Raw genomic sequence first — 13,549 nt, forward strand, 5'->3', positions numbered from 1 at the left:
AAGTCTGAGTCCATGGGAAAAGGAGAATCGAAGACTAACCTTAGTCCACGTGGGCAAATGTTCTCCTCCAAATAGATGGATAAAAACCGGGCATCCAAGCTATAATGTAATTCTTCTTTCATAGTCTCTTTGAAGTTCGTAAAAATTTTTCGGAACAACTTCGTCTCTTCATCCTTAAATGCATCTGGAGTTTCATCATTGTGAGCTGTATATCCAATGTTACCGATGGTCTGTAGGATTAACCGTTCCCTTGATGAAAGCCTATTTTGGAAGTATTCCATCCTTTTCCACTGAAGCGAACCCTCTGCTGCTCAATCAACCAGGACACCGGCCGTACTTTCCAGGAACCGCCAGAGAAATTCAGTAATAGTATACACTAGATGGTTGAGACAAGAGCGCAATAGGGTCTTATCCGGGTAAAATGTATAAATAATAGGAGTAATTATACTCACCTTTTAAGAAAAAAAGTAAAGCCTGTATAATATGTCAGCCTGCTGCACGTCCAACGGCCCACAGTGGAACCGCAACAAAGTTACTTAGGAATAAATTCATGGACTTTGAGTGCGCTGCCAGACAAATTTCATGATCACACAAGGTTACAAAAGTTAACCCTTTAATCCCTACATTTTTTCTTTCTGATATTCACATTTTTTCCTTTTTCCTCTTTCCCCATTCTTTTTCATCTGTAAAATATAATAAATATATAACTGATTTTATGTTTTATAGAACAGTTAACTTTGATATACTACTGTGATCTTTGACCTTTGCGGCGCACCTCGTGTCTTTCATGGCGCCAAATTTGAACTCAGGATGTATAAATGCTATGACAGCTCTTTGTATTCATGTGTCAACCCCTGAAGAAGAAGTGTTATGCTTCGAAACGTGTAGGGATTAAAGGGTTAACTTTTGTAACCTTGTGTGATCATGAAATTTGTCTGGCAGCGCACTCAAAGTCCATGAATTTATTCCTAAGTAACCTGGAAGAGTTCCAGGAAGACAAGCCTGAGCGTTGTCCCAGTGGAAAGTTGTATGTTCCTGACCAGTGGAAGAAGAGAGTGATGTCTGAAGTTCATTGCTCTGCTTTGGCTGGTCATCCAGGTATTTTTGGTACTAGAGATCTTGTGAGTCGGTCTTTTTGGTGGCCCTCCTTGTCTCGTGATGTCAGGAATTTTGTGCAGTCCTGTGGGACGTGCTCCCGGTCTAAATCATGCTCCCGCTCTAGTGGGTTGTTGATGCCTTTGCCGGTCCCCAAGAGGCCATGGACCCATATTTCAATGGATTTCATCTCTGATATGCCTGTCTCTCAAAGGATGACTGTTATTTGGGTGATTTGTGATAGGTTCTCTAAGATGGTTCATCTTGTACCACTCCCTAAGTTGCCGTCTTTCTCTGAGTTGGTGCCCCTGTTTTTGCAACAGGTGGTTCGCTTGCACGGGATTCCTGAGAACATTGTGTCTGACAGAGGAGTTCAGTTTGTGTCTAGATTTTGGAGAACTTTCTGTTCCAAGCTGGGAATTCAGTTGTCCTTCTCCTCTGCTTTTCACCCTCAGACCAATGGGCAGACAGAGAGAACAAACCAGACCTTGGAGTCATATTTGAGATGTTTTATTTCCACTGATCAGGATGATTGGGTTTCATTTTTACCCTTGGCCGAATTTGCTTTAAATAATAGAGGTAGTTCTGCCACTTTGATGTCACCTTTTTTTGTAACTTTGGGTTTCATCCTCGATTTTCTTCAGGGCAGGTGGAGCCGTCTGCCTGCCCAGGTGTTGACACTGTGGTGGAGAGAATGCACCAGATCTGGGACCAAGTGGTGGATAAGTTATCTCTCTCCCAGGAAAAGGCCCAGCGGTTTTCCAACCGACATAGGACCATTGGTCCCCAGTTTAAGGTTGTTGATATGGTGTGGTTATCATCAAAAAATATTGCTATGAAGGTGGCTTCTCCTAAGTTTAAGCCTAGATTTATTGGACCTTACAAGATTTTGGAGATTATTAATCCAGTCTCTTTTCGTTTGGCTCTTCCTGTCACATTTAAAATCCATAATGTGTTCCATAAGTCTTTGTTGAAGAGGTTTGTGTCTTTAAAAAATAACCAGACTCGGAAAGATCTAACAGAAGGAATGGCAACTTCCGTCTTGTTCGTGTTACGGGTAACGGATGCACACCTTCTGTCTGCGGCCACCACACTGCTTCTTCCTGCCTGTTGGTGTGATATGCCTCCTTCCCCAGGCGTGCTGCTGTCCTCGCTCTGAATGTCCTCTTGGAAGGTTGGGTCAGTCACTATGTCATCCACCACCTCGTCTTCCACATCCGCAATCTGCTCCTCCTCCTGACTTTCCGGCAATTGTGTCTCATCATTGTCCACCTCAGGTGACCGTGGCTGCTCAAAGATTTGTGCATCGCTACATGGAGTATCATCTTGCCCCACTTCAAGTGGAGCGGGCGAGAGGAACGAATCTACAAATGGATAACTGAACAGCTATTTGTAGTATCCGAGTGTGGTATCAGTTAACTCAGGGCACTCGGCATGGTGGCAGGAAGGAGGATCAGGGTGAGTAATATCTGGTCCACACTCACGGCTACTCAGACTTGACCATGTGGAAGACATGGTGGTGGTGGCTAAGTGACTGGAAGCATTATCCGCTATCCAACCAACAACCGTTTCACACTGCTCTGGATTCAATAGTGGTGTGGTGCAGTCCCCTAGAAACTGGGACAGGAAAGTCGAGCATGAAGATGTGGGTCTTTGCTGTGGCCCATTTTCAGCTTGGCCACGGCCTCGGCCTCTGCATTCACCATCAGCATCACATCCACTTCCTTGTCCCTTGCCTTGCCCATTTTAAACGGACTACTGAAATATTTGAAAAGCTCAATACAAATGGATTTCTTTGGAGAAAAATTGGATGTGATAAGTATGCCTGCAAACCAAAGAATTTTCCACCACAGATACACCAGGCCTCAGCCTGAGATAACAGACTATTATTTTTTTGGGGGGGTTTGTGTTATTTTTAGAAAACACTATATAATGAGTAGAACAAGGCAAGCAGACAGAACTATGCAACGTATGCCTGCGACGCAAAGGTTTTTGCACCACAGAAAAAACAGGCCTCAGCCTGAGATAACAGACTGTACAAATTTTTTTTTATTTTTTGGATATAAAAGACTGCTGGATATAACGACTGACAGCCAGGCCAAAAAAGGAAACCGACGTAAACTGGCCAAACTTTGAGCACACACAGATATGAGCTGCACGGAGATACCACAGCAAAAAATGTGTGGCCTGTATGGTTTTTTTTGCATAAATACTGCTTTATTTAACCAAAACTGACAGCCAGGCAAAAAAGAGAAAAAAGCCTTAAACTGGCCAAACTTTCAGCATGCAGAGATATGATATATGCAATGATCTATATATACACATACAGTGCCTGCAGGCCTTGCACTGATGTGTATACAGTCAAGTACACTACCCTGCCTGCCTAACACTGGAACCTATATACTCAGGATTTAGTCCTTAGAAGGACTGTTGGTTTAGCTGGATGTGAGTATTTAGGAGGGTAGACCCCACACTAAATAAGAAATCCCCAATTATTACCCTATCAAAGCAGCCACTCCCCCTACACTCTCTCAATCAGTAGCTGAATGTGCCGAGCAGGGCGGCGTCTGGTCTCTTATACCCCTGTGCGGCTAGCCAATCACTGCACGACCACAACAAAGATGGCTGTGGCGTTTTTATAGCCTGGCAGACAATCCCTGCAGCGTGATTGGGTCTCTAAAGTCCGCCAAAAATGCTGGGTGGAGACCCGAGTTCCCGCCGAGTAATCCCGGAAATTCTCGTTGCTCGCCGAGTACACCGAGCACAGTGATACTCGGGCAACTACCGAGTAGTGGCGAGCACATTCGCTCATCACTAGTGATAACCTTTATCCAGCAGTGGGTGCACCAAATCCCACAAAATTTCCCCACTCACTCCCAGGGCAGGAGGACACTCAGGGGGTTCAATCCTGGTGTCAGCAAACTTTTTGTTGAAGTGTTCGATGACAGGTCCAACTTTGAACAGACGGCTAAACTTGGGGGTCATCTCATGCGGGACACTGTGCATTATCGGTATAAAGCAGGAATTTGTGGATGGCCTCAAAACACGTCCAGGCCATGACCCTCCGGAACACTGGAGTGTTATATAAAATATCAACACTCCAATATTGCCAAAGTTCTGGCTTCTTCAGGATCCCCATGTGGAGGACCAGGCCCCAAAACTGCATCATTTCAACTGTGTCTAAAGGAGACCAGTCAGAATATGATGAACAGGGGTTTTGCGCCAAAAATTGATGAGCATACAAATTAGTTCGCTCCACCATGAGGTTAATAAAATCCTCAGAGAAAAAGACTTTGAAAAAGTCCATTTCTGTGAGGCCGGTGGTGTCAAACTTGATTCCGGATTCTGCCACAAAATCAGGAATCAGTGGCTCGTGATTTTTGGGGGGCGAGGTCCATACAGGGTCCACAATGGTGTGTGCTGGTTCAGGTTCTGCAATGGCGGATGGTGCCTCATCTTCTGTCCTGGGGAGTCTGCGTGGCAATTCCGCAGGAGGGAGAGGATGACGATGAAGAATCAGAAAAGTATAAAAATGTGGGATCCTCTCCCTCGCAATCTGTGTCGGAGGCAAGGAAAGAATATACCTGCTCCAATGAATAGCGCTGTTGGGACGAACGTGACGAGTGGGACATTTTGTTGTGAACATGGTGCTTGGGTGTACTTTATTGATAACTATGTGTATGTGTGGGGGGGGCTTTTGTTATGAATGGGTCACCGAGGAGAAAAAAAACAAAACAAGCTAAGTCACAGAAAACCAGAGAGGTTGGTAACTATGCAGATTGCAGATCCCTGATCCTAACCACACAACTAGCAGCAGCCGTGGAGCATACCTACGATGATCCTAGACGCTTCGTCACAGCCGGAGAACTACATAAGCCTGAACAAGAAAAGGGGAACACTAACTGCCCCAGAGCAGACCCCAAAGGAAAGACAGCCCCCACACATGTATTGACGGTGAAACAAGATGAAAGCACAAACACAGGCAGGAAAATAGGCTGAGCAAATGATGGGGCCCAAACTAACTAGAAAGGATAGGAAAGGAAAGACACTGTCTGCAATCTGCAAAAAACCCTACAAAAATAATGTCCAACGCTTCAGAAAAATTAACCCTGAAGTCACTAGACTTCTCCCACTATATCAGCACTCTGAAATATTCTGAGACAGAGCAAAAAGAGGCCAATCTAATAAGGGACAAAAAGAAAATTGACTTTAGATGACTGGAACAGAGCTGAAAACCAAGACCTGACAAGCTAGAAGGAATCATCAGCACCAGAATAGGGAGTCGGCTGTCTTAAATCCAGTCTGAGATTCCTGAGGTCCAATCGTCATCCTCATTATCAGGTGGCAGATCTCTACTGATTAAATCAGCCTCACTACCTTCTGTTACCACCAGAGGGAACCTGGCAGGAGAACTCACAATTGGTGGACCAGAAAATGAACTCACAACAGGCTAGTGATTGGTGCAAACTATCCTGAAAAGAAAAGGATAAAAGATAAAAAGCAAATAGGGAGAAAAAATACCTGTGAAAGAAAAGTCTAAAACAGCAGGCCCTAGCTCTGATAAGTAAACTGCGTCATTTATCAAAGTTTGGCGGCTGCTGGGTGTGTGCACGGGTGTGGTGCAAGGGGGGGTGAAAAAAAGAAATCGGCAGGCACAAGCTCTGATAAGTGAACTGCGTCACTTATCAAACTTTGGCAGCTGTGGGATGTGTGTACAGAGTTGGCGCAAAGGGGGCTGAGTAAAAAAAAAGCGAGCACAAGTGTTGATCGGTGAACTGCATCACCAATTAACGCTCGGTGGCTGCTAAATGTACGCACAAAGGTGGCGCAAAGGGGGGTGGAGGGGGGTAAAGAGAGGAGGTAGGGGGAAGGGGGGATGAGGGGATTGGGGGACACGAAGATAGATTGGGGAGGGATCAGGTAACACAGTTGTAGGGTCTCTTTTTACTTTCTTTCTCCTGTCTTCTTTCTTCAGCAGGGATTGTGGTGCTACAGGTTGCTGTGGCACCACAATACCCAGCATAGGAGGAGCTCTTATCTGATGACAATGTTATAACGATATATAAAATCCACTCACCTGTTATGATAGAGTCACCGTAGGAGGCAGACACAAAAATAGAAGCTACGTCCAGAAAACCAGAGGAGTTGGCAACTATCCGATTGCAGACCCCTGAACCTATCAACACAACTAGCAGTAGCCGTGGGGGGTACCTACGGTGCCCTAGACCCCTCGAACACAGCCGGAGAACTATATAGCCTAAAGATAGAAAGGGAAATCTAAACTGCCCCAGAGCAGACCCCAAAGTAAAAGGCAGCCCCCAACATATAATGACGGTGAAGCAAGATGAAAAAACACTGACAGATAGAAATATACGCTTAGCAAACGTTGGGGCCCAATCTAATCTAAACAGGAAAGGAAAGGAAAGCTGCTGTCTGCAATCGGCAAAAAACCCTATCAAAAACATAGGCCAGCAAGCTGAAATGGAAAAAGACCCTGAAGCAACTAAGCTTCAAAACTAAATCAGCACTCTGGTATTTTCAGGAGACAGAGCTAAGGAGTTCAGCTCACCCCAGAAGGGAATGGCTGAAATCCAGAAAAAACAAAGCAAGGCACAAATGCAAAAAGCAAGGAAGAAAACAGCTTTAGCAGAGCAGGAATTCAGACTGGACTCCAAGGATACCACAGAGAAATCACCCGCAGGGAGAATGGGCATAGGCAGCCTTATATCCAGTCTGTGACTCCACTCAGCCAGTCATCATCATTAATCTCAGGTGTCTGATAATCAGACACACTACCTCTCCTTACCAGAAGAGGGAGTTCCTCGGGCCTCAGTGATGAAGGGGAAAATGAACTCACAACAGTACCTCCCCCTTGAGGAGGGGTCACCGAACCCTCAACCACGCCACCAGGGCGATCAGGGTGTGCCTGATGAAAGGCACGCACCAATCTTTTGGCATGAACATCAGAGGCAGAGACCCAGGAATTATCCTCCTGACCATAACCCTTCCACTTAACCAAATACTGGAGTCTCCGTCTAGCCAGACGAGAATCCAGTACTTTCTCTACCTCATATTCAATGTTACCTTCAACCAATACAGGGTCTGGAGGTGCCACTCCCGGAACAACAGGTTCAACAAACCTCTTCAACAAAGACTTATGAAACACATTATGGATTTTAAATGTGACAGGAAGAGCCAAACGAAAAGAGACCGGATTAATAATCTCCAAAATCTTGTAAGGTCCAATAAATCTAGGCTTAAACTTAGGAGAAGCCACCTTCATAGCAATATTTTTTGATAATAACCACACCATATCACCAACCTTAAACTGGGGACCAATGGACCTATGTCGGTTGGAAAACCGCTGGGCCTTTTCCTGGGAGAGAGATAACTTATCCACCACTTGGTCCCAGATCTGGTGCATTCTCTCCACCACAGTGTCAACACCTGGGCAGGCAGACGGCTCCACCTGCCCTGAAGAAAATCGAGGGTGAAATCCAAAGTTACAAAAAAAAGGTGACATCAAAGTGGCAGAACTAGCTTTGTTATTTAAAGCAAATTCGGCCAAGGGTAAAAATGAAACCCAATCATCCTGATCAGCGGAAATAAAACATCTCAAATATGACTCCAAGGTCTGGTTTGTTCTCTCTGTCTGCCCATTGGTCTGAGGGTGAAAGGCAGAGGAGAAGGACAACTGAATTCCCAGCTTGGAACAGAATGTTCTCCAAAATCTAGACACAAACTGAACTCCTCTGTCAGACACAATGTTCTCAGGAATCCCGTGCAAGCGAACCACCTGTTGCAAAAACAGGGGCACCAACTCAGAGGAAGACGGCAACTTAGGGAGTGGTACAAGATGAACCATCTTAGAGAACCTATCACAAATCACCCAAATAACCGTCATCCTTTGAGAGACAGGCATATCAGAGATGAAATCCATTGAAATATGGGTCCATGGCCTCTTGGGGACAGGCAAAGGCGTCAACAACCCACTAGAGCGGGAGCATGATTTAGACCGGGAGCACGTCCCACAGGACTACACAAAATTCCTGACATCACGAGACAAGGAGGGCCACCAAAAAGACCGACTCACAAGATCTCTAGTACCAAAAATACCTGGATGACCAGCCAAAGCAGAGCAATGAACTTCAGACATCACTCTCTTCTTCCACTGGTCAGGAACATACAACTTTCCACTGGGACAACGCTCAGGCTTGTCTCTCTGGAATTCTTCCAGAGCACGTCTCAAATCGGGCGAGATGGCAGAAAGAACTACCCCTTCGCCTAAGATGGTAGCAGGTTTGGTCACCACAGGAGAATCAGCAAAGAAACTCCTAGAGAGTGCGTCTGCCTTGACATTCTTAGTTCCAGGAAGAAAAGAAACCACATAATCAAAACGTGTAAAAAACAAGGCCCACCTAGCCTGTCTAGGGTTCAAGCGCTTAGCCGACTCTAGATAAATCAAATTCTTGTGGTCGGTGAGGACCACGACTTGATGCTTAGCTCCCTCCAACCAATGTCTCCACTCCTCAAATGCCTATTTCATGGCCAACAGTTCCCGATTCCCCACATCATAGTTACGTTCAGATGGAGAGAACTTTCGGGAAAAGAAAGCGCAGGGATTCATTTTAGATGTTACAGGATCCTTTTGGGACAAAACAGCTCCTGCACCAATCTCAGAAGCATCCACCTCTACCTGGAACGGAAGTGAGACATCAGGTTGCCGCAAAACCGGGGCGGAGGTGAATCTTCGCTTCAACTCCTGAAAGGAAGAAACAGCCTCCGGAGACCAATTTAACACATCAGCACCCTTCTTAGTCAAATCAGTCAATGGCTTGGCAATACTAGAAAATTTTGCTATAAATTTCCGATAAAAATTAGCAAAACCCAAAAACTTCTGGAGGGCCTTCAAAGAAGTGGGCTGAACCCAATCATAACTGGCCTGTACCTTGGCTGGATCCATTTCAATAGTTGACGGAGACAAAATAAATCCCAAAAATGAAATCCTCTGTACCCCAAAAAGGCATTTAGATCCCTTGACATACAGGGAATTCTCCCTCAAGATCCGGAACACAGTCCAAACATGTTCCACATGAGAATCCCAATCCTTGGAGAAGATCAAAATATCATCCAGATAGATAATCAAAAATTTATCCACAAAATCTCAGAAAATATCGTTCATGAAGCACTGGAAGACAGAAGGGGCATTAGTGAGCCCAAAAGGCATCACCAGGTACTCAAAATGTCCCTCCGGAGTATTAAACGCCGTCTTCCATTCATCCCCATGCTTAATGCGAATAAGATTATACGCCCCCTGAGGTCAAGCTTGGTAAACCAGCAAGCACCTTTAACTCTAGAGAATAGATCCGAAATCAGGGGTAACGGATACTGATATTTAACAGTAATCTTGTTGAGGGCACGATAATCAATACAAGGTCTTAATGATCCATCCTTTTTGGCTACAAAAAAAAACCAGCACCTAAGGGTGACGAGGATGGTTTAATATGGCCCTTCTCCAACGCCTCCTTAATATAGGATCGCATAGCCTCGTGCTCGGGTACAGATAAATTGAAGAGCCGACCCTTGGGGAATTTACACCCCGGGATCAGTTCAATTGCACAGTCATAACTCCTATGAGGAGGCAGAGGCGCAGACTCATTCTCACTAAATACATCATAAAAGTCCGCCAAATAATCAGGAACATCATGTGACTGAGGAGAGGTGGAAAACACCGGAGCCTCACTAAAGGCACACCGACAACCCCAACTCACCACAGACACAGATTTCCAATCCAAAACTGGATTATGAATTTGTAACCAGGGAAACCCCAGAACAATGGTATCATGCAGATTATGCAACACCAAAAATCTGCAATTTTCCTGATGGTCTGGGGCGACCCGCATCACCACCTGGGTCCAAAACTGAGGTTTATCTTTAGCCAAAGGAGTAGCATCAATCCCCCTCAAAGGGATAGGCGTCCGCAGAGTTGTCATAGGAAATCCACAACGTTTAGCAAAATCCAAGTCCATTAGGTTTAGAGCTGCTCCCGAATCCACAAAAGCCTTGGCGGAAAATGTGGACAGGGAGCAGATCAGAGTAATAGCCAGAAGAAACTTAGGTTGAACACCACCAACAGAAAACGTGTGTCCAAAGCGTTTCTCTCGTTTAGGACAGACAGAAATAATATGCGAGGCATCTCCACAGAAAAAACACAACTTATTACGCCTTCTGAACTCCTGACACTGCTCTCTGGAGAAAACTCTATCACATTGAATAGGTTCAGTCATTTGTTCTACAGGTGGCAACACCTCTCGTGCAGTTTTGCGTTCGCGCAAACGCCGATCAACCTGAATGGCTAATGACATAGAATCGTCAAGACCAGAGGGAACAGGAAGTCCCACCATAGTATCTTTTACGGCTTCTGACAAACCCTTCCGAAAGAGAGCAGCCAAGGCATTATCATTCCAAGTAGTAAGTACCGCCCACTTTCGGAATTTTTGACAGTACAATTCTGCAGAATCTCGACCCTGATTCAATGCCAGCAGGGTCTTTTCAGCCTGATCAATGGCATTAGGTTCGTCATACAAGCCCAAGGCTTGAAAAAATGCGTTCACATTAGTCAGAATAGGATCATCTGGTTTCAAAGAAAACGCCCAATCCTGGGTATCGCCACGCAGCAAAGAGATGACAATTTTAACCTGCTGCGCGGAGCTCCCTGATGAGTTAGGCTTCAAGGCAAAAAATAATTTACAATTATTTTTGAAATTCAAAAATTTAGACCGATCACCACAAAATACATCAGGTGTAGGAATCTTTGGTTCAGCAGCATGTGAATGAGCAAGGTAGGCGGAAATTCCCCGCACTTCCGCAGCGAGCTGCTCCACATGATCAGACAATTGCTTTATCTCCATTGAGAGAAAAAAAAAATCCCCCTACGGCCTCAGAGATATAGAGGAAGAAATATACACACTTTTTTTTTTTTTTGCAATTCTTTCCTGCTATTGAGTACCTTAGGATCTGCGGTCAGGCGGGTGATTCTGTTATGATTGAGTGACCGTAGGAGGCAGACACAAAAATAGAAGCTACGTTCAGAAAACCAGAGGAGTTGGCAACTATCCGATTGCAGACCCCTGAACCTATCAACACAACTAGCAGTAGCCGTGGGGGGTTCCTACGGTGCCCTAGACCCCTCGAACACAGCCGGAGAACTATATAGCCTAAAGATAGAAAGGGAAATCTAAACTGCCCCAGAGCAGACCCCAAAGTAAAAGGCAGCCCCCAACATATAATGACGGTGAAGCAAGATGAAAAAACACTGACACAGATAGAAAGATAGGCTGAGCAAACCAACAGTCCTTCTAAGGACTAAATCCTGAGTATATAGGTTCCAGTGTTAGGCAGGCAGGGTAGTGTACGTGACTGTATACACATCAGTGCAAGGCCTGCAGGCACTGTATGTGTATATATAGATCATTGCATATATCATATCTCTGCATGCTGAAAGTTTGGCCAGTTTAAGGCTTTTTTCTCTTTTTTGCCTGGCTGTCAGTTTTGGTTAAATAAAGCAGTATTTATGCAAAAAAAACCATACAGGCCACACATTTTTTGCTGTGGTATCTCCGTGCAGCTCATATCTGTGTGTGCTCAAAGTTTGGCCAGTTTACGTCGGTTTCCTTTTTTTGGCCTGGCTGTCAGTCGTTATATCCAGCAGTCTTTTATATCCAAAAAATAAAAAAAAATTTGTACAGTCTGTTATCTCAGGCTGAGGCCTGTTTTTTCTGTGGTGCAAAAATCTTTGCTTCGCAGGCATACGTTGCATAGTTCTGTCTGCTTGCCTTGTTCTACTCATTATGTAGTGTTTTCTAAAAATAACACAAACCCCCCCAAAAAAATAATAGTCTGTTATCTCAGGCTGAGGCCTGGTGTATCTGTGGTGGAAAATTCTTTGGTTTGCAGGCATACTTATCACATCCAATTTTTCTCCAAAGAAATCCATTTGTATTGAGCTTTTCAAATATTTCAGTAGTCCGTTTAAAATGGGCAAGGGACAAGGAAGTGGATGTGATGCTGATGGTGAATGCAGAGGACGAGGCCGTGGCCAAGCTGAAAATGGGCCACAGCAAAGACCCACATCTTCATGCTCGACTTTCCTGTCCCAGTTTCTAGGGGACCGCACCACACCACTATTGAATCCAGAGCAGTGTGAAACGGTTGTTGGTTGGATAGCGGATAATGCTTCCAGTCACTTAGCCACCACCACCATGTCTTCCACATGGTCAAGTCTGAGTAGCCGTGAGTGTGGACCAGATATTACTCACCCTGATCCTCCTTCCTGCCACCATGCCGAGTGCCCTGAGTTAACTGATACCACACTCGGATACTCCAAATAGCTGTTCAGTTATCCATTTTTAGATTCGTTCCTCTCGCCCGCTCCACTTGAAGTGGGGCAAGATGATACACCATATAGCGATGCACAAATCTTTGAGCAGCCACGGTCACCTGAGGTGAACAATGATGAGACACAGTTGCCGGAAAGTCAGGAGGAGGAGCAGATTGCGGATGTGGAAGACGAGGTGGTGGATGACATAGTGACTGACCCAACCTTCCAGGAGGACATGCAGAGCGAGGACAGCAGCACGCCTGGGGAAGGAGGCATATCACACCAACAGGCAGGAAGAAGCAGTGTGGTGGCCGCAGACAGAAGGTGTGCATCCGTTACCCGTAACACCAACAAGACGGAAGTTGCCATTCCTTCTGTTAGATCTTTCCGAGTCTGGTTATTTTTTAAAGACTCTGCTGATAACTCCAAACAGGCCATTTGCAGCACTTGTCATGCCCGCATCAGCAGGGGTATCAAAACTACCAGCCTGACCACCAGCAGCATGATTAGGCACGTGGCAGCAAAGCACCTGACTTTGTGGACCAAACCCCAGGCTCCAGGAACACTGTCTGCAGGTGACAAAACAGCTTCTTCCACTGTTTTGCGTCCAAGCCAATCCCCAGTTCACCATGCCTGTGAAGATGCCTTGGGCCCTGCAGCTGTTGTTACGTTTTTTGCAAAAAATATATAAGAAGCCACTCCTGTTATGATTGAGTGACCGTAGGAAGCAGACACAAAAATAGAAGCTACGTCCAGAAAACCAGAGAAGTTGGCAACTATCCGATTGCAGACCCCTGAACCTATCAACACAACTAGCAGTAGCCGTGGGGGGTACCTACGGTGCCCTAGACCCCTCGAACACAGCCGGAGAACTATATAGCCTAAAGATAGAAAGGGAAATCTAAACTGCCCCAGAGCAGACCCCAAAGTAAAAGGCAGCCCCCAACATATAATGACGGTGAAGCAAGATGAAAAAACACTGACACAGATAGAAATATACGCTTAGCAAACGTTGGTGCCCAATCTAATCTAAACAGGAAAGGAAAGGAAAGCTGCTGTCTGCAATCGGCAAAA

General features: G+C 45.4%; 1 protein-coding gene across 1 annotated transcript in view; it reads right to left on the bottom strand.

Annotated features, from left to right (window-relative positions):
* Positions 1 to 13,549, bottom strand: part of LOC141088192 (man(5)GlcNAc(2)-PP-dolichol translocation protein RFT1-like) — a 64,546-nt gene that overhangs the window by 11,442 nt on the left and 39,555 nt on the right. The window contains exon 6 of the mRNA XM_073574117.1: positions 40 to 376. Within this exon, the coding sequence (XP_073430218.1) occupies positions 312 to 376 (65 nt within the window). The 3' untranslated portion in view covers positions 40 to 311. The remainder of the gene's footprint in view (positions 1 to 39; positions 377 to 13,549) is intronic.

This window comes from Dendrobates tinctorius, unplaced genomic scaffold (genome assembly GCF_039654945.1).
Source record: "Dendrobates tinctorius isolate UK_male_01 unplaced genomic scaffold, ASM3965494v1 ptg000038l, whole genome shotgun sequence".
NCBI classification, from domain to species: Eukaryota; Metazoa; Chordata; class Amphibia; order Anura; family Dendrobatidae; genus Dendrobates; species Dendrobates tinctorius.